The following is a 23,403-nucleotide window of genomic DNA, read 5'->3' on the forward strand; positions in this document are numbered from 1 at the left end:
GTTCCTCTAACATTTATTTGATCAGAAATTACACAGAAGAATCAAAAGCTATAGCTGTTGATGGATGCTCACATCTGCTCGTCAACAGCTGGAATAAGCAGTGCTGGCCAATCAGAGCAGCTCCCGTTTATTAAACCTCCCTCTTTCAACACATGAGGAGAATCTCACTCCTGCAGCAGCAACTGACAGGAAGTGATGAACAAAGACTGTAAAAACATTAGTTTTCTATTGGTAATCTATGTGGATCAGAATCTTTTGTGTCCATGATCATTGATCTCACAGGTCCAACAGCCGAACTCAAAGTGAATTTTAGTGAAACAGTTCAACCAAAGGTCCGTTCCGGTCTGAAACTTGACACTGTCCATAATCCGGCCGCTGTATCCACCTCAGGGGATCTTCAACACTAGATGGATTCTATTTGACGACGGACCTTCTCTGAGACAAGTCGATCAAGCCAGCGTTGCCGAGCAACAACCAGAATGCCAAATAAAAGTGCCAAAGCCAACATGGCACCCTCGAACTTCCAAAACCGATGTTCCTCCATGACTGTGGAGCGACAGCTGTAGGGGAAACAGATACACCGCTCAGTCAAATCAAAGACTGAAGATAAATCAAAGGTCTACCGCTCCCTCACCTCTTGATCCCGTCTTTATTGGATCTGGTGCAGTTGACCCGTTCCACATATCCTGTAGGTCCACATGCCAACCATGACCTCTGAAACATGCAAAATGGGACACCGGTGACACATCAGCCAGCAGATGGTTCTATCGGGTCACTGAGGTGGACACGTACCGACTGGAACGCGTCACACTGCAGACACTCGGTGGTGACCACAAATGCCTCTTGCCACCAGCAGGGCGGTGATGGTGTGTTTTCTGCTGCAACAGGAAGACAGCAGGTCAAAGGTCAGACATGACAAAGAGCATCAATATGCAAAACTCCTCCAAAGTCTTTGCTGCTGTACTCGTTAAATCATACCTGAAGGCCTGTCAGTGCTCAGCAGAGCGGCTCCAAAAACTCTGAAACCAACCAGAAGAGCACTCCTTTAACAATCAACACAGAAAGAAAACAAACTCAAACCATGATTTCACATCATCACTACAACCTCAGTGACACAAGACCCCAGAAGAGAGCGTGGAGGATGAGGACACGAGGCCGACAGCAGACCACAGGGATCCGACAGTCGCTCTCCATCAGGACTGACCAAAGACCGCAGGAAGCCTGGTTAGAGAATAACCCCAAGATGTCCTGCAGGCCACATGCTAGTGGTAGAAACAACTCTTTTATGGTGGCCCCAGGCTTCCTGGAAGATAGTGCTGATCAGTTAGACTCATAGATCCAATTTAAGAACTTTCTCTATGAAAAAAAGTTATAAATCACTAGTTTGCAATTTAGCTTTGTATTAGATCACTTTTTAAATCAATTTGGAAACACGATGAATATCGCTTTTAAATGTAGTACTCGAATCCTCGTCATTGTTCAATAGTTTGGTAGCAAAATGCAACCCTTACAACGTTTTAGTAAATTTTGTGACACTTTAAATACGGAAAAAAACAAAAGAATGAACCGACGATTGATCGATAACGATCCTTAGTAGCATTTTATATCAAGTTACTTACATTTTAGGATCACTTGGTGCTTTAACACCTTAGACAGCAGGCATTATTCTAAATTATAACGTTTAACTCTGATTTACAAGACAACGGTGATGTAATTCGCCAGCTAATGCTAACAGTAAAGTCGTATTAACACGCTAACGATGGCTAGCATTTAAAAGACTCACTGTAAACAGGCGCCATTTTGAAGTCCACCCGGGATTACTGATGAGGAAAATGCGTTTACCGTCCACAGAGAGACTCAACCTAATGTTCGATCTTAATAGTTTATCGACCTTATGAACAGCCCGATCATTCGGATGTTTGCAGTCGTCTCACATCAACCCACAGACGAATAACTACGGTTTCCGGTGGACAGCGCGTCAAAATAAACGTCACTTCCTTCGGAGAAAAGCCGTAGCGTCACATGTTTCCTACGTTTCATATATAGATTGTTGCAGGACGACAGTGTTATTTGAAATATGACACCTATTGTCATTAAATAGTTTTTAAAGTGTTAAAGATAGCACCCAGTTGTTGAGTATATAGAGTTACGTATTTCCTGTTTTCCAACGATATTTCCAATAATTCTGCAGCGTAGCCTTGTGGCCATCGCTGGTATTACAACAGAGCCTGAAGCACTCAGGTATCTTTGTTTACACTTGTGCTTTTCCTGTTTTTCTACGTCGTATTCTGAAAATATAGAGCAATCAAATGCCGTAGGTAAGACCGTTATACATAAAGACGTTGTTTGAGAACCTCCAGAATGTTATGTACTTTTCAGGACGATCACTCTCTTAATCAAAACTCACCACCCACCCGTGAAACCAAAACTTTATTGAAATCCATCAGGAGGGAGCAAATTTTATGCTGAGATTTTAAAGACTGTGGACGAAGAAACGAGAGCATCTGGATCCTCGCGGGCAGCGACACAGCTGACCAGCCTGCGCATGGTGGCTCCACCCACGCCAACAGAACGTCTGCAGGTTACACTGGGACCGACAGCAGACACACGTGACATCATACTTCCATGCTAACAATATCAGTGACATCATCACGACACTGCTGTACCAGGATGGTGATTCTTCGTCTCTTAAGGCGTCCGCACAGACCAGGAAGTCGACCAGAGAACTTCCTCTGCCTGTTGGCGTTGAAGGTGTCTGGAGTGAGTGAAGCTTTAACCTGTCAAACATCAAACATCTCATCTTATCAGCAACTTTGTCAACCACCGATCAATTCAGAGTCTAAAACAGAAAAAGGTCATCTGCTACAATCACAGGTGACGATTTACTGGTCACCGAATACATGTTCTCCCAGCGTGCACCTCACCTACCCGATGCTGAGTCGTCTCAGGGGTGAAGCTGGGCAGATGGCAGTGGAGTGTGTGCAGAGAAGAGATGAGCAGTAGAAACACCACACACACACCCAGCTTCATCTGTACCTCAGTCACTCAAACGGCGTCTCCGGTTATCTGAGAATGAAAACAGGAACCGCTAATCCTCTTAGTCCTTTGGCGATCATGTGACCTCCCGATGACATCACGGCGAGGCTGTGATCCGGTCACTGTCCGGTCAGGTTCAGTTGTGAACCAGAGAATTCTGGGCCGTGAGGCTGCAGGTGGTGGTTTAAATGTGATACTGTTGCTGAAACCATAAATCCCAGTTTGGGATCAGGTCACTTACAGGTAATGTTGAATGTTCATGGAAATTTCAGTTGATCCATTTCGACACCTGTTTCTCACTCTGAAGCTTCCTGCCAGGTTTTTACCTGAACCTGAGGATGTTCTTCAGTGTCCAGCCTTATTATACCCTCGTTCTTAGAGCGGACTCCGCTGTGACTGATGCCAGAACCTTTCAGAGGTGTGACTCCTCAGGGGGTGGTGCAGCACCAGGCTCCACCTTCAGGCCTGAGCTCACTCATCGCCTTCAGAAGAGTCTTCAGCCTTCTTCAGCCACTGGCTGGTGGTGTCCTCCACCACCTTTGCGCTGAAGCTGCAACTGATTGGTCCCTACCAACGGGAGAGCTGTGAGGACGTCCCCTCATGGACCCTCATGTGCTTCATCAGATTCTGCCCTTGTTTGAAACTCTGACCGCAGACTGAACAGACGAACGGTGTCTCTCCTGCGTGAGTCCCCATGTGTCTCTTCAGGTTGAACCTCCGGCCAAACGTTTCTCCACATTCACAGCAGCTGAAGGGTCTCTCCTCACAGACGTCGCCTCGATCATCGCACTCATTGCTGTCAGGTTCCCAACAACCTTCTCTCTGCTGAGTGGCGCATTGTAAAGCTGGGCTCCCGAATGGTCCTGGCCCTCCATCAGCTTCCACCTCTACAGTCTGCGAAGACTGAGGCTCTTCCTCGTGAGCATCTTCACTCTTCACAGGGGCACCGGTGAAGGTGAATGTGGTGATGTCCTCACCCTCCAGGCCGTGGAGCTGCTTTGTTCTCTGGTTGCTCCAGAGTTGCTGGAGCTGCAGAGGCTGAGGGCCGATGCACCGGTGAGTACCAGGAGGAGCTAAAGCACTTTTCCTGTCACACATTCTGCAGGTGAAGGGGGTTTTCCGCGAGTGGATCTTCATGTGGATCTTTAAAGAGTCGCTTCGTGAGAAACGTTTACTGCAGAGGGAGCAGCCGTGTGGTTTTTCTCCCGTGTGAGTGGTCAGGTGGTTGTCCAGACCGATCTTCTGGGTGAATTTTCTGCTGCAGAAAGAGCAGCTGAAGGGTTTCTCTCCCGTGTGAATCCTCATGTGTCTCTTCAGGTGAGAGTTTCGGGTGAATCTCTTCCCACATTCAGAACAGTGGAAAGGCTTTTTCCTGACATCAGGACCTGCATCTCTCACCGGGATTTCCACAAAGTTTAGACCTATCTGATGTTCTGTGGTCTCCTTCCAGCCAACATCACTGTCTTCAGTCTCAGGTCCAGACAAACTTTCTGTCCTGCCGACAGGACAAGAACGGGAACCTGGTTCTGAGCTGATGGCTCCACCGTTGTTTCCAAGCGCTTCTGGTCTCGTCTGCGAAACCTGGGGATCTTCATCATCCTCATCTTCAACCTTTACTGTGATTTCAGCCTCCTCGGAGCTGTCTCGACTCATCCAATGCTCCACATTGGTGTGGGAAGGTTCTGGGTCCAGACTGGAGCTCCAGTCTTTCTGGACAGAGAAAGCATTTTTTTTCAAGGATGGTTCCTGGTCTTCTGTAAAAAAAAAAAAAAAGAGAAGCAAAAGAAAAAAACAAGAACTCTTGAGCTAAAGCCACATGAACAATTCATCATCATGATCATTATCTGAAGTATTTAAGGTGAAAATGCTTTGGTGCAGCGCTAACATCCATTTAAATGTGGTTCAGATGTGGAAACAGAGCGACAGAGAGATTCATTACTGCATTAAGAATAAAAAAGCTTTATTTGTCATTCCACAGCAAGATACATCAAAGTTAGCATAAATTTGCAGGAGCAGCTACAGACCAAACTGGGTCCATATGGGGAAGATTATCAAACGGAAAACACAAAGGACGTGCATTGAATTAATCACAGAGTTTAACAGCAACAATTAAAAAAAACAACAAGTTTACACATTTACAGGTAAAACTATAACACCTTTACAGCAAAAAGAGCAGTGAATGAAGCGCCAACCAGTTAAGGTGATTAAATTGACTTTTAGTTCTGTTCTGATCTGCTAAATGCACAGGTGGGATGTTTTGTGTTTGTATCTGCTTATTGGTAAAACTATAAAATTGCACATAAATGAGACTACTGTCTAAGACTAAGATCTTATCGTGTCTGTCCCATTAAAACCAGTTCATGTATCAGTCTGGACTTGATCACCAGTTTAGAGAATTTGGAAAATATTAAGTATTAATCTTTATTACTTAGCTACATTAACATTATTTGTGTTTAATGTGTCTATGGAACTGAGGACAAATAATTAAAAGACATCTCCATCTTTGGTGTTTGCTGGCATCACCCCATGAAAGGTCACAAACTCCATCATGGATGTGCGACATGATGAGTGCGTGTGCAGAGAACACAAATAGTGGATGTAAATGGTTGACCTCTGACACCAGATGCTTCTCACTGACAGGGATCTAGGGAGGGTTTAAGCCCTGTTGAAACACATCAGCTCTTTTGTGTCTGGGCTGTCCTGAGGCCAGTTACACCAGAACTTGCATGTTAATAATCTTACATATAAACTTACAGTACAATGTTACAGGTTAATTTAGGTTCTCAACCATCCACGCCAAATGCTCCAATCCAGATCAACTGGACTTCTACTGTGTTTGTAGACATTCAGAACCGAAGGAGCGTTTAGATGGAGAGCAGAAGTCCAGCAGCCAGAAGCTGAACGAACCTGTTCTGTGTAAACGGAGCTGCCGCTGGTTCTCCTCTTTAGAACGACCACGTTCCTCCTCGTACTCTGCTAAGGTTCTTTCAACAAGTCCACATATCTCCTCAGCAGCTGCGGCCAGTCGCTGCTTCACCAACGACCTTAAGATCTGAGCTATGGACATTTTCGCCCTGTCACGACTTCCTTGTTTTGATTAGCACTGTGATGCTAACGTCCGGTCAGCCCCGTCGCTGCTAGCTTCCGGTCAGCCCCGTCGCCGCTAGCTTCCGGTCAGCCCCGTCGCTACGTGGAAATAAGTTAAAGCCACACAATAATTTTTAGACATCTTTACCCGCACATTTTCACACATTCACAGACCAAAATGGTCACAATGACGTCAAGTTTTGTTTTAATTAATTCATAAGATGTGACATAACGTCATCGTTAAGTCTGTAGAGCGCCCCCTTCTGCACAGGGGTGGTAAGTGTTTTCAAAAGGTTTTTAAACTGAATGGACGTTAAGTGTTCTTTAACTTCGAATAAATCCATATTAATATAGAACATAATTTAATAAAAAAATAAAAATTGAGTAAACCATAAAAACAGTACAGTGTATTAGATTGTTATATTTGGCATTTAAACACAATGTTACCGGTGTAGGGATTTACCACCGGCTTTATAAACTCAAGGCTGAGACATACTTCAACCCTCCAACAGTTGGGCTCCAACAGAAACTTCTTCTGAAGGTCTCCCCACACAGAACTGATCAATAATACCTTCACAGCTTCAGTGGAACCTGGGTTAAATGGCAAGAACGCACACACGCGCGCGCGCACACGGTGTGAACGGCGTCTCGTCGCAGTGACGTCACACAGTCACGTGCGGGTTATTTCTGTCTTGATTACGTTTAGTTTCCCTCTTGTGTCAAAAGAAAATCGAACTGGTTAGGTAATCGACACCCGACGTGTCACTTAAATGATGTATTGATCAGTCCGACGGCACGTGATTATCTCTCGCGGACCCCCTCTATTGATCGTTGTCGTGCAGCGTGACGTCACATCTTGGCCCCGCCCCGTCAGCTCTCAGCCTATGGCGGATGTAATTGTTTTCTCGCGCCGTCTCCTCCCCTTCGTCCATTATCACCGTGACGGACCAGCCAAGGAGCTGCGGGAGGACACCGAGCGGGACGTGCTGGTACCCCGCAGAGGATGAGAGAAGCACCCGCGGGATGGAGGAGAACCGACCGGAGCCGCCGCCGCTGATACACGGAGGAGGCGCCATGACGACGGTGTAAACAGGAGGGGAGGCCGGCCGTGTGTCGGTGAGTGTCGTCGGGTGGAGGATGTTAGAGAGGGGTAAACAGGTGGAGGTTCTGATGGCGGCTCACCGAACGCTGCGGCGCGACCACAGACCCGGACTCGATCAATAAACCAGCTTTATGGTCATCGCGTTTACCGGTGGTGTTGTGACGCCGATCCCATCCGCCTCCAGCAGGATGTCCGGACCGCCCGCCGGGGCCGGGTCGGGCCCGGAGATGCCGGACCTGAGCCACCTGACGGAGGAGGAGCGGAGCATCATCCTGTCAGTGATGGAGCGGCAGCGGAAGGAGGAGGAGAAGGAGCAGAGCATGCTAAAGTAAGGTGGAGTGACGGTGGCTGACCCGGGCGCCACGTGCCGTTTTATCGATCGCCTGTGATCAGTCGTTCATAGAATAAAAGCAGCGCCAACAATTCCCAGTTCACCCAGCTTCAGAGGGTGGGGTTTCATGTGAGGAAGTGAAGGTGACCTTTGACCTGCTGTCCCTCTCGAATCGTAAAGCTGCAACAGTGAAGTGTTCTGATGGGCCTTACCTGCTGAGACAGGTGTGTGAGCCCCACCAGGCTCCGCCCACATCCATCTGTCTGAGCCCTGATTGGTCGGTGGATCTACATTTGTTGTTGAACTGCTGTATGTTTTCGAGTGACTTTTACTGTGAAGGTTGCTCCAATTTCCTGTTTGTGTAAAGATGCAAACTGAAAAGTTAGTCGATGGTCAATCATTGACCCGTTTCTTATATGCCCAGTCTATCATCGTCCCTTTTACTTGTTTTGGGGTCACGGTGAGGTCATGTTCTGTATTCAGCCACCTAAATTAATTCATTAGTGAGATTTTATGTAAGGGGAGGATCCTGTATGTGAGTTTGTGTTTCTTATGTTTTATTTTATTTTGTGTTTCATCTTTTATGTTATGTTCTTGATTATCACCATCTTCGTCATCATCATGACATACCTGTAGGGATGAGGAGCAAGTGCAGCCTTCGCCCACCTTGTAAGTACTTTAATCAAAAACTACATTTCCCAGCGTGCACCTGTCCCCCAACCTTCTTTATAGTAGACAAGTTTTTACAGTTCTCAAACTGGAAACCTCAGTCAATCCATGGGTTCATCAGAACTGGTTCCCAGTTCCATTCTGAACTGGACACAGCTGCCCAGGATGGTGGACTGATCTTGATGCCTTCTGCCCGTGTCAGCTGACTGTCTGTGTTACCTGGACAGGTGGAGCCCGTTCTCAGGGTTCAGTCAGTTGGTCAATAATGTTGCGGCCAATGTGTCTGAGGTTCTGCACGTTAAAAGTCCGACTGACGAAGACGCGCAGACGTAAGTAACAGGAAGAAAAGAGCCTGTAACGTTTGTCCTCACGGTTGTTTTCGTTGTTCGTGTGAATTTTTGTTTTCATCGTCTGTTTTCCAAACCGACATTTCCCATATCGCTTTGATGGAGACGCACTGGTGGAGTCATGCAGACGTAGAAGCTATTGCTGTGTAGGTGGTGGAGGTGTGAGATGACCTTTGAGGGTTGTCAGAGGTCAGTTAGCAGGGTGGTCGGTGGAAAGTTCTGCTCTGTATCAGAGGACCACCTGGAAGATAATCGGTTGGAACCTGGTTATATTTGTGATCTGTTAACATGAAAGTGATCTGTTAACATGAGGATTCTGGCTGTTGCTCCTCCTCCTCACCTGTGGAAGGCGGAGTTTCCTGTCTGTCTTTAACTTCCTGCGCACCTGGATGATTTCCAGTTTCACGTGTTGGTTCACGTGACCAAACCTGGCGTCTAACTGCATATTTACCCTGATGATGTTGGAATGTTAGCACAAATCACTTAACCACCCCGTCTACCCCACAGGAAGTTACATCAGCAGTTTAAGCAGTACAAGGACCAGGTGAAGAAGCTGGGGGACGAGTCTCAGGGTGCACAGGTGTCCAGGACAGAGTCGGCTACCTGCGGAGTCTGCCTCAAAACAAAGTTTGCCGACGGCTGCGGCCATGCCTGCTGCTACTGCCAGAGCCGCTTCTGTGCCCGCTGTGGGGGGCGTGTCTCCCTGAGAGCCAATAAGGTCAGAAAATGTGTGCGTTATATTATTTTAAAAGCATCTGACTATATTCTTAAATATTACATTTAACACACTTTGGATCTTTTACAATTATTGCGTATTGCTGATTTAAAAACTGCATCAAAAGACTTCATTACCCATAACACACCAGACCTCCTCATAGCAATAACGCAGGAAGAAACTTGTCAAAATAAAAGTCTGGATTCCGATCTTACACCGCCCTCTACTGGTCACTGTTGCACCTCACGGGGAAATATTTTATGTTCAGCTATTTTACAACAAATGTTTTGAGCTCCTTATTTGTTCCAAGGAAGAGTCAAACCTCAAATGAATCAGTCTTGTTAATGATTTCAGGTGATGTGGGTTTGTAACGTCTGCAGGAAGAAACAGGACATCCTCACTCAGTCGGGGGACTTTTATTCCACCGACCACAGTTCTCCAGGGATTCCAAATCCACCTACACAGGTGATGTCAGGGGTCACTGGACCCCTGAGCAATGGAGCCACACAGCAGTGAGTAGAACCCGTATGAAGCCAACAACCTTTGAACCTCATCATCATCATCATAATCATCATCATCATCATCAGCTCAACCTTATCAAAAACTGACTGGTAATTAGCTTAATTAGTCAGTTAATTACCTTCTCACCTCCATCACACATGCACAAACAGATGCACACACACACACACACACACACACACTCTTCTGTAATCATATTAACTGATTAAAAGCAAGAGGATTACTGCTAAATAAAGCTGCACACACTGGCTAAAATAAACACAGGCTAACAGAATCAGACAGGCAGGCTAACACAAGTTTAAACGGGCTAACGCATGCGCTTAAACATGGTGACAACGTACAGTTGTAATTAGACTCACATAAATGTGAAACCTTGTAAGAGGTATTTTTTACTATCAGCTTGCAGCACATGCTAAATTTAGGCTAAAGTATGTAATATTTTAAGCAAAGGCATATTAAAGAGGCTCAGGGCACACGCTAAAAGAGGGTAACATACATGCTAACAATACATGCATGTTAAAAGCCAACATGCTTCCACATGTTGAAATAGGCCAACATACAGGCTCGGAGAAATGATAAAGAGGCTGAAACATCCAGGAACACGCAGACAAACGTGATTGAAGCTAACGTACATGAAGTCTTCTGTGATTTTGCAGTCAGGTTCTTTTTCTGTGTTCCATTTTTTTTAGTAGTTCTGACTGCATTCAGCTGACTAGCAGTAAAGTGGCAGGTACACAGACGCACACATAAACATGTGGGCTGATAACACACAATGGGGGCGGAGCTTCAGTTATTAATCAGATCTGCGTTATAAGTCTGTGTGAGGGAGAGAGAACGCGCTGACATGATGCTCCAAACGGACCGATGCAGCCTGTCTAACATCAGTGTTACCTGTTGACGCAGGAAGCTGAGCCCCTGTGGGTCGTATTATGATGGTGCGGACGGCAGGATGCCTCGCTCGCCCTCCGACCACCGCTTACGCCCGCCACACGGCTACCATGGTAACAGGGAGGAGGAGTTTCAGGGCCGGAGGCGACCAATCAGAGATGGACGGGGTCGTTGGCACTCCCAGGTGAGACCCTGAACATAAATATTTAGGTTTTATGGTGTCTTTCTCTGAGAGATATTCCTCTCCTCTGGACTAGGACCACCCCCTGGACCAGGTCCAGGATGAGCGTGAGCGTCGGCGGCGCCAGGAGGAGGAATTTCAGGCTCGTTACCGTAGTGACCCAAATCTGGCACGTTACCCGGTAAAGCCGCAGCCCAGCGAGGAGGCCATGAGGATGCTGGCACAAGTGGGGAGGGTCCGCCACCAGCGGCGGCACAGTGACGTCTCACTGGCGAACGCCGTGCCCGAACACCTGACCCCGAGACGCACAGGTAGGAAGACACCTGACCCGCCATCGCAGGCCCACACAGAACAGCCTGTCAGTGATAAAGCGCTTCCTCCTCAGCTCTCCGTCAGGGTTACCCTCGGGGAGCGGTTGGTTCTGTGGGTCCCAGGTCATTGTCAGTGGACCGGGTAGCCAGTCACAGCAGCCCCACGTCCCCACGCCACAGCCCTCAGCACCTAGACCCAAACTCCACCCTGAGGAGGAAGCCAGCCTATGAGAGTGCAGCACAGCGGGCGCGGGCGGTGGCGAAGATGCACGTGATTGGCAGCTTCAGCAGCTCCGAGGACGAGCTGGCCACCACGCCAGAGTACACCAGCTGTGAGGAGCACGACCGTGAGTGGCTCACCGCTAACCTACACCAGCGCTATCGTACAGAAAAGAAGCATCAAAGCTTAAAAGAACATCATCGCAGGCTGATGTTCTGAGGTTCTAGCAGTGTCTGAGAGAGAACAGGAGACCACGAGTGGGTGTTCTTGTTCTCACAGACAATAATTGGCTCTGTGTGATAATCGTCTTACAGATAAACCTGGAGAAGATCTACCGGGTTGTAATTCCACTAGCCACCACTAGAAGGTTTCCTCCGGAACACTGTGAACTTCTGAGCTTCCGAGGAGGGGAAACAACAGCTGAATATGTTGGCTGGTGTTTTTTCCTCGTGTTCTCTAATAGTTCTACAGGACCCGTCTCATGTTCTGATGTTCTCTGCTGTGACCGCAGAGATCCTCCTGGTTTTACTGTCGCTACGCAGTTTCTGATGGATCTGACAGGGTTCTCCCGTGTTACCGAATGTTCTACGTTGCTCAGCTTGTTAAAGTTGCTGCTGGTCATCTGTCAGGAAATCAGGTGTCATGTCGGCCAGTTAATCTCTGCTTTCGCCGCCATTGGAGCAGACGTGAGCGCAAATAAGTTCAGGAGCTCTGATTGGCCCAGAAGGGTTTGGCTCCTCCCCTCAGGTCTGAAAGGATGATAGAACGGCTCATAATCTCCGCTGCTGCTGTTCTGTAAACATCTGAACAGAACCCAGAATAAGGAGACTCTAATCACTGAGTAGCCCTGCGGAACCCACCTGTGGAACCATCAGAACCGATGTTCTGGCTGTTCCGGAGCTGCAACATTCTCATTCAGTCGGACTAACTGTGGAGAGTGCGGATTACCCAGCCTGCTTCTGGAGTCACGCTGCAGAACCAAGAATAGAATCTGCCGGGGAGAACATGTCTGCACCTGACAGCGCTTCAGAACCTTCCTGCACTTTGAGGACTCTTCAGCTTCCTGTGATTCAGGAGATTTCCCAGTAAACCAGGGAGACCTGTGGGATTTTTCCCCACTGTGATCTGGTGGAAAGCTGCAAAGGGGGCGGGGTCAGAAGTGCCGGACCACCATGATCCACCTCTAAACCACCTTCATCAAAGAACTCAGGCTACCAAGCTAATGGCTGGTTAAGTGGCCGGGTCGTCTCACTGTCCGTGCAGAACGTTTGTAAAAGACGTGAAGGGAAATGATGAGTTGAGCCTTTAGACTCTGTTAATCTCCTTACGGACAGGCATGAACAGCCCTCCAGCCTGCAGGCAGAGCTCAGGGCACACAGAACCCACAGCCACAGGAGGAGCAAAAAAGGACAGGTACTCCTCTTCCTCCTCCCCGTCATCTTCTATCCTGAAGCTTCAGAACCTTCTACAGAACCATCCTCTAGATTCAGGTCATTTTGCTTCAGCTTAAAAACATCTGTGGGCTGTGACCTAAGAACCTCCACAAAGTCTTTGATCCTTCTTGAAGTCAAGCAGATTCAGAATCTACATCTTTAAATGGTTTGGAGCTGTTCAGATCCCCCCCGGTGCTTCAGAACATCTCAAATGCTTAGAACCCTGTTTATTCTTTAGCTCTGAAATGTTCCTGGATCCTAGAAGCCCATTGTAAGTTTCTAGAGCTTCAGAAGAACCAAGAACGCTGGTGGAGGATGAGGACTTTAAGAGTGGCTCCGGATCCGCTTCAGATTCAGAATATTTCTGGAGACACACAGTGTCAAGATTCCCATGTCATGTCCCTTTTAGAACCTCCAGAATCCACACTCTGCAGTTTGTGATGCCATCAGAATAGTTCATGTCGTAGAACCAGATCAGAACCTCCCCGTACTTTGAGGACCCACCCAGTAAAAACATACTAAAGATTCCATGAATCCCAGTGAGACGACCCAAATGTCCATGTGGTGCCCAGAACACTGGACGTGTCCTGGCGGTAACGTTCATGATGCTGATGTCTTCTAGAATGAATGTGAAAGCAGCTGATTTCTGTTGCTAGGAGACATGGACACCCATTGGTGGGACCATGGCGCCTGGCACGGCGAGGGCGTGCCCACCTCCACGGTACGAGTACAAAATCACACAGTGGTTCAGAAAGTGTAAACAGCAGATCTGCTGACGCCACTCTCCTCATCAGCCGGTCACCTGGCAACCGTCCAAGGATGGAGAGCGTCTGATTGGCCGAATTCTCTTGAATAAGAGGATGAAGGACGGGACGGTTCCTGCGGACGCCGGAGCGCTGCTGGGACTAAAGGTGACTCCCTGCTGGCGTGGAGCACCGACGCCCTGCTGGCGTGCAGCCGGGGTCTCCTTCACGTCTTTTTTTTTTTGTTCTTCAGGTGGTCGGAGGGAAGATGACAGAGTCCGGCCGGCTCTGCGCCTTCATCACTAAAGTGAAGCGAGGAAGTCTGGCTGACACGGTGGGCCGCCTGAGACCAGGTACAGGCTGGAGGCAGCACACAGGAGCTCGACACTCTCGCTCAATGTGTCTGGTTCTGTCTGAGAACAGTTGTGTCTGATTTCAGGGGATCAGGTTCTTGAGTGGAACGGCCGCGTTCTTCAAGGCGCAACTTTTAATGAGGTTTACAACATCATCCTTGAGTCCAAAGCGGAACCTCAGGTGGAGCTGGTGGTTTCCCGTCAAGCCAGGTGTGTCTGGTGGTTCTGAGTGTGCAGATGCTCCGCCACAATAATCTGGTGATGTCCTGTTTTTTAACATCTGTCCCGCAGAGACGTTCCCAGAGAGGGCAGCCACCTTCAGCTCAACTCCAGTGAGTTCGTCCTGCACGGGACGTGTTCCGTGTTCTTCCAAGCCAACTTAAATCTGAGTGGACAGGAAATTAAGCTCATTAATTTAATATGTAAACTTGTTCCTCAGGTTCCAGTTCCTTTGACTCACAGAAAGTTGGCCCTTCCATCTCCATCACGTCTCCCATGAGCCCCAGCTTTCTGGCCGGGCAGGTCTCTGTGAGTATACCCAGCATGCACTGCGTCGCCACCAGTCAGCCCACAGTTAACTGCTATGGTGATGTGTGTTTCAGACTGTGAGCAGGCGTCCGCTCGTTCCCAGAATTCAGGTAACTGTAGATCTTTAGAGGAGTGACGCGTCCTTCTTGCGTTAGTTGATAGTGCAGTTTAGGCCCCGCCCCCAGTCGGTGACCTGGTGTCTGGTAGATGTAGATACTGGAGGATTTGGGATTATTTTTCCAGTGTTGTTTGAGGTTCCTTAAGTTCTCTTTGGTGAACTCAGGTCCGCTCAGGGGTTACGGTTCCACTCTTCCAGTCTGAGATTGAGATGATTTGGTTTGGTTCTGTGTGGCTGCACTGCTCCTTTGTACAGTATTTCTTTGCAGTTCTTCTGTAGTTCTACAAGAACTTTCTTTGAATTGGTTCCTGTAGGGTCTTGCAAAGGTCTCCAGAGCCCTGCTGATGTGCGGTTCTGCCAGAGTCCCGTGAACTGCGTTTGTCGTGTTGTCAGCTGTCACAGCTTCTCCTGGGTTCTGGATCCTGCCTGGTTCTGCTGTGGGTGGTCCGGTCCCCATTTTAACCCTGATTGTCTTTTGCAGTTGAAGCTGTGGTACGACAAAGTTGGTCATCAGCTGATCGTCACCGTGCTTGGAGCCAAAGAACTTCCTGTCCGGGACGATGGCCGACCGCGGAACCCTTATGTCAAGATCTACTTCCTGCCTGACAGAAGGTAGAGAGCCCGGTTCTGGTTGTTTTAGATTTCCTGTTTTGTTGCATTTCATGATTAAATTAGTCTGCAAACACTTGATGGAACCATCAAAGAACATCCACACAGCGTCCTGGTTCCTCAACCGTTCTGCTTCTGTCTCCTTCATCATCTCCTGCATTTTGTAGTGACAAGAGTAAGAGAAGAACAAAGACGGTAAAGAAATCGGTGGAACCTCGGTGGAACCAGACCTTCATGTACTCTCCGGTCCATCAGCGCGAATTCAAAGAGCGGTTGTTGGAGCTGACGGTCTGGGACCAGGCCCGGGTCCGTGAGGAAGAGAGCCAGTTCCTAGGAGAGGTCAGAACATGGACAATACCCAGCGATGCCCAGAACACATTTTTAAAACATTTTAAAGCTCTTTGCCTCTGTGTTCTGGGCCATAACTGGTCCTTCTCGCCCCGTGGGACCTCTGTCAGCTGGTAGAATGTCCCGTTCTGTCATGCTGAGACCTTGCTATGCTCCCTCTTCAGGTCCTGGTAGAACTGGATTCAGCGCTGCTGGACGACCAGCCTCACTGGTACAAGCTGCAGCTTCACGACGTCTCCTCTCTGCCGCTGCCTAACGCCTCCCCCTACCTGCAGAGGAGAGTACTGCAGCCCGAAGACACTCTGAGCAGCAGAAGGCTGCAGAGTACGATACACGCACACACACACTACTGCTTGCTGTATTTATTCTTTGCTTTTTGTTGATTTTCTTTTGTTTTTCTTCCATCATTCTCACCAGACAAAGGTCCGTTCTATAACTCAGGTAATAACACCTGTCCCTGTTAGTCTGGCTTTTCCCTGCTGTTCCAGGGTTTCGATTGGTTGTTCTGGGTTCTTCAGTGTTCCCCGGAGATTTTGACAGCTCTTTTAGAATGTTCCTTAATTGTGACCGGACAGCTGATGATCCGCTGAGACTCGAGATTCTTAAATGTGTAGATGGAACCCAGAAGAACAGAGGCTCATGCTCCACCGTCTGGGTGGTTCCAAGTATTTTGAGTTTTAAATCTAATGTGAAGGCTCCACAGACAGTTTGTGAGATGATTACGAAAAGAACTTGGGAGTTTAATCCGGAGGTTCATTGAGGTTACTGGTGAGGGTTCCATGCTGTGGGTTCTTGACGTTGGACCTCCCCCTGGTTCCAATTACCTCAAAGAAGTGATTTTGTTAAGAATTGTTTCGGGTTCCGCTTGTTTCTCCAGCACTACAAAAGTTCTTTAAAGGTTTAGGAGGTGACATCAGAAGTTCTGCCTGTACATGAAAGACTGATGAGATCTGATCCAACCCAAATTGTTCATAGTTCCATAATTCTGCATGCTTGGTTCTTTTGTTGTTCCTGGTGTGTTGGATTAGTTGATCTTTGTGTGGCAGATTAAAGTGAAGCTGCTTACAGGCTTAAAGCTGCTCTGTGTCTCTCTGCAGGGTCTCAGAGGATCAGTGACAGCGAGTTCTCAGATTATGACTGTGAAGACGGAATCGGGGTGATATCAGGTGAACGTCATATCTGACGCCTTCTGTTAAATGTTCTGGTTCATAACATCAGTTCACTTGTTCTGGTTAAGGAGAACTTTAAACAGCCTCAAATAAAAACCTTGGTGTTGGTCTAACGAGAACTTTCTGTCCAGACTACAGGCAGAATGGGCGGGACTTCCATAGCTCCACCCTCTCGGTGCCGGAGCAGGGGATGATGGGTAACCACAGCTCTCGCTCCGACATGGTGCGGATGAGGTCACGGTCGCCGAGTCAACCGCCACCTCAGAGGTACGCGGCAGTGCGGTTCTCATCGTTTGGGTTTGAAACGATGACGTTGAAAGTTTCACCATGAGACCGAAGTTTTTAACAAACCGGTGCTGAAGTCCACTTGTGATCGTTTTTCTCTACGGACTGTTGATCTGAACAAAGATGGCTGCTGCATCTGCTCACGCCTTTTCTATCCCATCATGTTCTGATGATTGTTCTGACAGGTTCTGGTGCTGCCCGGTCCTCAGCTGGAAATTCTTGAGCTGTTTTTTTTATAGCAAACCCTAACGGACTGGAGCCAATAGATGCTTTTAGGAGGGGGGGGTCGGGAACCATCCTGCTGCCCCCAGCAGGGCTGTTTGACATGTTTGTCTTTGTTGTCACTGAACTCAAAGCAATCACGCAACATTATGGTTTAAGGTTAAATGAGCAGCCAATCAGCATCCAGGGAAGCCTCGGCATCCTGTTACATCACTGTCACTCTGTCTGGTTGCCAGCGGTAACCCTCTGTACCCGTTGTACCGGGAGGATGCCGTGCGGTTGCTGCGAGACTCCAAACTCAGTCGAGCGTACTCGGATGCTGGCCAGTGCAACAGCCTGGACAGGTAAAGGGGCGGAGTCAATAGGTCAGCTGACCGGCTGCTTTACTTGTAGTACTGTTGGGTGCATAATGCTGTTATAGAGCACAGTTTGAGGGCTGCTACTGGTTGGACTGGCTGTAGCAGTAGTGAGTTTCCCAGTGTTGTAGTACAGGTCGTAGTACTGGGGGCACTGGTTGCCACTGTTGTCTGACTGTATCTCTGTATCCAGGAGAACACTGAGGAGAATGTCTCATGGCTACTCTCTCGATTCCCATGAAAGGTACTAAAGCTGTAGAGGCAACAACAGTAATAGTGGTGGTAACCATGGTAGCCGTGGTGGTTGTACCTGCGCTGATCTCTCTCTCTGTCTCTGTATGAAGAGTTTTTAATGGTCCTTACCAAACTCCCTGGACAAACCATACGATGAACGGGAGCTGTGAGGACTTCAGGTATGCCCGGGGCTCGTGTAGAATGTAGCCGGTTAGCTCTCAGCTAGCTTATCTGCAGGGTTCTGATTGGTCGGACAGCTGACCTGTTTCTGTTCTCCAGTCAGGACTTCATTCCTGATTTCCCACATGAACCTGATGCCTTTGATGAGGAACTGCTGAGGTAATCAAATGTCTTGGTTTAGATACCATGTTAGCTCCTGTGCTAGCGCGTCTTTTGTCGTTGTGGGAGTTTAGAATTGTCCAAGCAGACCCCCCCCTGGACAGCAGTGTTGGCCTTCAGCTTCCTCTTTAACAGTACATCCTTCAGCAGGTACCACATGTCGGACGTCACCACAGTTTGCCGCTAACAACTCCTTCCTGCAGGTGATGTGGTTGTCATGGAGCTGAGGCCTCATGGTTGTCACGGTATTGTACAGGTACAGTCGGCAGACAGATCGGCGGGAGTATTATTACAGTCGCTCTCGGTCAGCAGACCAGCGAGCGATGGTGGACCGACCAGTCTACACCCGCTCGCATTCCACTGATCGGGCTGACTCCGCCCACCCCGGCTGCAGACGCTCCGCCCCTCCGTCCCCTAGCGTGACCAGGTGATCTGCAGCGGATCATTCGCACTGTGCATGGTGGCTGAACCCTAATCAGGCCTGTTTTCTTTGAAGCCACATCCTGTTTTTCCCGACTGGTCCTGAACACATCACACTTTCTGTTTATGTTGTGAACTAACACTTTTCCGTTTGCATGTTTTCCAGTTTGAAGCTTTGATTTGGTCCATTTATCTCCACAGCACGCTGGGGTCATGAGTCCTTCATTTCTTTGTTGTTACTCAGTTTTTTTATCTTTTGAAACACGGAAACATTGACGTCCAACCTGCTGTTCAGTTAGCATCAAATTAGCAACAGCTAGCATCCCAGTTCATCACAGTGATCCTTTTTTAACAGGTCATGTTGTTAATGAGTTTTTTCTTTAACAGAACAAACCTGCGAGGTGGGTCAGCGCAGACCAGCCCTTCAGGAACTCCAGTCTGTGGCCGTCGAAGTCGTCAGCTGCCAATCGTCCCACCCAAAGGAGCTCCAGACAGAAGTATGTTTGTTAGCTTCCTGTCAGGGGAACGAGCTGCTCCGAGCCGACCAGTCGCGTTGGTTCTTATTTACCTGCCATTCGTTGGTCCATAGGCATGCTTTGGATTAAAGGAACTCTCAGTAGACTTCAAGCTCTTGTTCATTCAATCTTTTAACCTTTAAAAGCAACACATCATCAGTGCTTCGGTGCTTCGGTGATGGGATCCATGTTGACACAGTTCACGTCATCGTTCATCAGCCCATTCTTCATTTTCATTCATTCATTTCGCTGAACGTTGTTTCCTTTTCATTTTTGGTGCCTCCTGCTGTCCATCAGTTTTGGTCACGCCCACCTCAGGAGCGCCACCTGCCCCTCCCACTAAATACCTGCCATCTCAGCCTGCCAGCATACATGCCCCCCCCCCTCGTCAACCATCACCAGCCACCTCTCATTCGAATCCAAGCCCCGCCTCCTCCTGGAACCAACAAACCTCTTGCACATGTGCCTACACCAGTTGTACCAGTAAATGCACCTTTACAGCAGCCTGAACCTGCACCTCCCTCTGTAGCCCCACCACCTGTAGCTCCACCTGTAGCCCCGCCTCCACCTGTAGCGCCACCTCAGCCTGTAGCTCCACCTGTTGCCCCACCACCTGTAGCCCCACCTCCACCTGTAGTGCCACCTGCACCTGTAGCTCCACCTGCAGCCCCACCTACACCTGTAGCTCCACCCATAACCCCACCTACACCTGTAGCTCCACCTGTAGCTAAACCTGCACCTGTAGCTCCCGCGGCTCCAGCTCCCGTCCAAGCCCCACCTCCTCCTCCTGCACCTGTACCATCTTCTACAGTCCTCCAACCAGTTCCTTCAGTGGAGTCTCAGCCACCTGCTACACCTGCACATACACCAAGCCCCTCCCCCTCACCTGCCCCACCACAGACTCCAGGTGTGTATCACAGTTCATACAGCAGTGTGTGTGTGTGTGAGACTGTAACGAGTCCATCAGCACCGTTCATTTCATTTGTGTTTGTCGTGTCACACCGCCACCACAACCCAGCAGAACCCGACAGACGCTCGGCAACACCTGGAGGCACCAGAAAAGGCAAGTGTAGATGTCAGGTGCTTCACAGCGCTGAACTGTTCTGGCATGAGACAGACGTGGTCTGACCAATCGTGTCTCCCTGCCACCATGCAGAGGTCACGTGGGAGGACCAGCAGAAGAAAACAGCCAACGGTAAAGTAGCACCAGTAAAACAGCCCCAGGTCAGGTAGCCCCTCCCCCGTAGGCAGTGTCTTGGGAGATGGTAATTAGACCCGGATTGGTAGTTCCCTCCGACGCTGGTCTGTTCATTTATTCCTTCTTTTCTTTGTCACTCATCATCCATCCATCATTCATCCACCCATCCTGGTCATATGAAGGCGACGTGTTTCCACCGAGCAGAGAAGGTACAGATTTCACGCGTGTTTTAGGTTGAAGCTTTTGCTGAGGCGGCATTCTTCGGTGCCGGCTGCCGCCTTAGGAGTCTGTCTGTCTTAGCTCTTCTCTGGAGATGAAAGCCACCTGTGGGGGGGAAACGTCTACACTCTAGAACCAGTTTGACTCATGATTTATAGCCAGAGAACTGACCCTGGGTCAGGAGGCGTCAACAGAAAAGATGCTGTTCAGCAGGAAATGTGTAATAACGATCATCTCTCTGTGCAGGTACACTGAAGGATCCATCAAAGGTGAGCAGACACAACCTCCTCCACAGTGCTCAAGACATCAGTGATGTCATTCGCCCACTCACACGCGTGTCCGTCTCCAGATGAGGGACAGTCTGTCCTTGAAGTCATCGGACAGTGACGTCAGCGAGGTGTCGGCCATGTCGGTGGACGTCCGCTCTGCCTCTAGGATCAGGTGAGGCCAAATGCAGTCACCGTGCCAACGGGGTTTTTACTGTTGTGTGTGTTGGAGCTGCGGTTGTGCACGTCTGCGCGCTCGTGATGCATGAGCACGACCTCTTCATTCTGTCACGTCTGCATGTTTCTATCTGCATGCTCATTGGCTGAAACAGCCAGGTGGAGGGCCAGTCGGTGGACTTGGGGTCAGAGGGTGCACAGGAAGTAGTGGGTGAGACAGAGGGCGGAGCCATTCTGCAAAAGAGCCAATCATTGGAGGAGGGAGAAGAGGGGGAGGAGGCAGCGCCCGAGACGTCAAAGTAAGCCACCGACCAATGAGGACATCCGTCATTGTCCGTGTCATCAGTGGACATTCTGCCCGCCTCCTCTGTGCTGCTGTGACCCCCCCACCCCGGGTCCTGCCCCCCCCCCCCTCCGCTTAGGTCCTGCCCCCCCAGGTTGACGATAGCTGTCATTGTTCCCCTCCCTCTGCAGGCCAGCAGCAGGGGCACCCATCACGAAGTCGTCAAGCGTCGGTGGCGAGATCTGCTCACTGGGACGCAACGACGACGACGACGACGACAAAAAGCGCCGCTCGAGCTTCGGGGCAAAGATGATGGGCTTGGTGGGACTGGGGAAGAAGAGCCAGAGCGCCTCGCAGCTCAACCCCGAGGGTCGGTTGGCTCTTGGTCCGCGTCAGGTTCTGTAGCAGCACGTTTGTGAGTCCAATGAGTTCCTTTTGTTCCCGTGTGTGTGAGCAGAAGAGGAGAAGAAGAAAAAGGCGGTGAGACTTCCTGTGCAGAGGAGCGTCGAAACCGGGTTGGCTGTTGAGTTTAAAGCTCGATTCACGCGGCAGCCGAGCCGCGACCCGGATGCAGAGGATCCCAAACCCGGAGCGTACGGAAGAAACTCCCCTTTCTCTTGTGTGGCTTCTTTCTTCGCTGTCTACAAACACTCGAACGATGAATTGATCTTCTGTTTGTTTCACCTCTGCAGTTTGATATTTCCTGGAGTGAAGCTGGCATCAGACAAACAGTTCACAGGATTCCTGGAGGGTTTAGGCCCCGCCCAGTTGGCAGGACGCCAAACCCTAGCCACACCCCCTATGGGTAAACACATCCCTCAACATACCTTATTCTATTTTTTGGTTTTGGATTGGAACATTAATGTGGATGTCACAACACAACTTGCCTGTGACGCCACCTAACACGACGCTCTCTGGTCGGCTGTTGGATATCAGGTGACATTCAGATCGGAATGGTGTACAGGAAGGAGCGCCTGGATGTGGAGGTGATCCGGGCCCGGGGGCTCGTGGGAAAACAAGGCAACAAGAACACACCAGGTACAAAATACACAAGACAAGTACACGATACACTCACAATCCTCTTACCTCATGGAAGCGTGTGTGTGTGTGTGTGTAGCTCCATATGTGAAGGTGTATCTAATGGATAACGGGAAGTGTGTGTTGAAGAGACGAACTCGTTTGGCCAGAAAAACACTGGACCCCCTTTATCAGCAACAGCTTCAGTTTGAAGAACACCCGGAAGGAAAAGTTCTGCAGGTAACACACACACACACACAGGTGACACACACGGTCCACCGGTGTGAGGTCATTGCGCTGTGTCTCTCTGCAGATCATCGTGTGGGGCGATTATGGCCGAATGGATCACAAATCCTTCATGGGCGCCGCTCAGATCTTATTGGACGATCTGGATCTATCCAACATGGTTATTGGTTGGTTTAAACTGTTTCCAGCCACATCATTGGTGGACCCTGCTTTGGCCCCACTGACCAACAAGGAGGCAGAGGGCAAGTCATAGTGTCAATGGAGCGGAGCAACTGTGTCGCCATAGCAACAGGCCAAGAGGGTACAGGAAGGGTCTCTCTGTTGGGCGGAGTCTTAAAAAAGTCCCATGATTCTCCTCTGCTGCTGCATGCTGCATGACGACATCACAACAATGATGTAATATCATCATCATGATGTCACCGAGGAAGAGGAAGCTCCGCCCCAGATGCTCCAGCAGGAAAAGAGGGCGGGGCAGTGCAACAAAGGAGGCTGCAAAAGGAAGGTGAGGTCATGTGACCTTACCACCCAATCACAGCAGCTCCTCAGAGGCTATGTGACTATAAGAAGCATGTTTCCTAGGAGACAGAAGCCTGGATGTCTGGATCTCTGTTTTTTTGCACGGGAACGTTAGAACATAAAGCAACTTGAGAAAATTAAAAATAAAAATTCTTAACACGCAGTGATTCTAAATGTGTTCTAACTGGACAAGTCAGGTTTTGCAGGTACTAAATGCTGAAGGCTGTTTGTTTTTTTCTAGAAATGAATGTTCCTGAAGGTTCCACAGCAATACTGACGACTTTTGGGTTCTACAAAATAAAATAACATGCCGGTTTCTTGAAGGTTCTGCAGGTGTTCTACAGGAATCTAGTGGTTCTATTGAAGTCAATTAGTATTGCTGGCAAAACTGATTCTTTGAGGT

General features: G+C 49.0%; 3 protein-coding genes and 1 long non-coding RNA gene across 17 annotated transcripts; 1 reads left to right on the forward strand and 3 right to left on the reverse strand.

Moving 5' to 3' along the window:
- Nucleotides 1-41: 41 nt before the first annotated feature.
- Nucleotides 42-1,980, reverse strand: jtb (jumping translocation breakpoint). 2 transcript variants are annotated; one of them, XM_029844628.1, is made up of 6 exons: nt 1,784-1,980; nt 1,106-1,303; nt 979-1,019; nt 793-875; nt 635-714; nt 42-560 (listed from the first exon to the last, which is right to left on the reverse strand). In XM_029844628.1, the coding sequence occupies exons 2-6, from the start codon at nt 1,192-1,194 to the stop codon at nt 404-406; spliced, it is 450 nt and encodes a 149-aa protein (XP_029700488.1). In that variant the 5' UTR covers nt 1,195-1,303; nt 1,784-1,980; the 3' UTR covers nt 42-403. The 2 variants fall into 2 exon arrangements, with proteins under 2 accessions (XP_029700488.1, XP_011607536.1); XM_011609234.2 differs by having other exon boundaries at nt 793-878.
- A 589-nt stretch (nt 1,981-2,569) lies between these two features.
- Nucleotides 2,570-3,062, reverse strand: LOC115251656 (uncharacterized). Its single transcript, XR_003890173.1, has 3 exons — nt 2,925-3,062; nt 2,667-2,777; nt 2,570-2,587 (listed from the first exon to the last, which is right to left on the reverse strand). It is a non-coding gene; the product is annotated as an uncharacterized lncRNA (long non-coding RNA).
- A 10-nt stretch (nt 3,063-3,072) lies between these two features.
- On the reverse strand, nt 3,073-7,508 carry LOC105417186 (gastrula zinc finger protein XlCGF8.2DB-like). Of its 4 annotated transcripts, none has more exons than XM_029844592.1 (3): nt 7,374-7,508; nt 5,944-6,222; nt 3,073-4,787 (listed from the first exon to the last, which is right to left on the reverse strand). In XM_029844592.1, the coding sequence occupies exons 2-3, from the start codon at nt 6,101-6,103 to the stop codon at nt 3,604-3,606; spliced, it is 1,344 nt and encodes a 447-aa protein (XP_029700452.1). In that variant the 5' UTR covers nt 6,104-6,222; nt 7,374-7,508; the 3' UTR covers nt 3,073-3,603. The 4 variants fall into 4 exon arrangements, with proteins under 4 accessions (XP_029700452.1, XP_029700450.1, XP_029700451.1 ...); XM_029844590.1 differs by having other exon boundaries at nt 3,073-4,790; XM_029844591.1 differs by lacking the exon at nt 7,374-7,508 and adding an exon at nt 6,620-6,876 and having other exon boundaries at nt 3,073-4,790.
- On the forward strand, nt 7,061-23,163 carry LOC101071594 (regulating synaptic membrane exocytosis protein 2-like). Of its 10 annotated transcripts, none has more exons than XM_011609233.2 (33): nt 7,061-7,239; nt 7,410-7,553; nt 8,193-8,225; nt 8,453-8,554; nt 9,080-9,290; nt 9,642-9,799; nt 10,710-10,878; nt 10,952-11,186; nt 11,261-11,533; nt 13,496-13,560; nt 13,634-13,750; nt 13,836-13,935; nt 14,022-14,145; nt 14,227-14,267; nt 14,375-14,463; nt 14,538-14,573; nt 15,063-15,193; nt 15,358-15,529; nt 15,703-15,862; nt 15,956-15,979; nt 16,636-16,704; nt 16,839-16,974; nt 18,400-18,570; nt 18,951-19,060; nt 20,742-20,764; nt 20,845-20,936; nt 21,094-21,237; nt 21,413-21,591; nt 21,679-21,814; nt 21,914-22,026; nt 22,158-22,259; nt 22,339-22,478; nt 22,552-23,163. In XM_011609233.2, the coding sequence occupies exons 2-33, from the start codon at nt 7,414-7,416 to the stop codon at nt 22,735-22,737; spliced, it is 3,981 nt and encodes a 1,326-aa protein (XP_011607535.2). In that variant the 5' UTR covers nt 7,061-7,239; nt 7,410-7,413; the 3' UTR covers nt 22,738-23,163. The 10 variants fall into 10 exon arrangements, with proteins under 10 accessions (XP_011607535.2, XP_029700391.1, XP_029700398.1 ...); XM_029844531.1 differs by having other exon boundaries at nt 7,413-7,553; XM_029844538.1 differs by lacking the exon at nt 18,400-18,570.
- Nucleotides 23,164-23,403: the final 240 nt, after the last annotated feature.

Source organism: Takifugu rubripes, chromosome 12 (assembly GCF_901000725.2).
Source record: "Takifugu rubripes chromosome 12, fTakRub1.2, whole genome shotgun sequence".
Taxonomy (NCBI): Eukaryota; Metazoa; Chordata; class Actinopteri; order Tetraodontiformes; family Tetraodontidae; genus Takifugu; species Takifugu rubripes.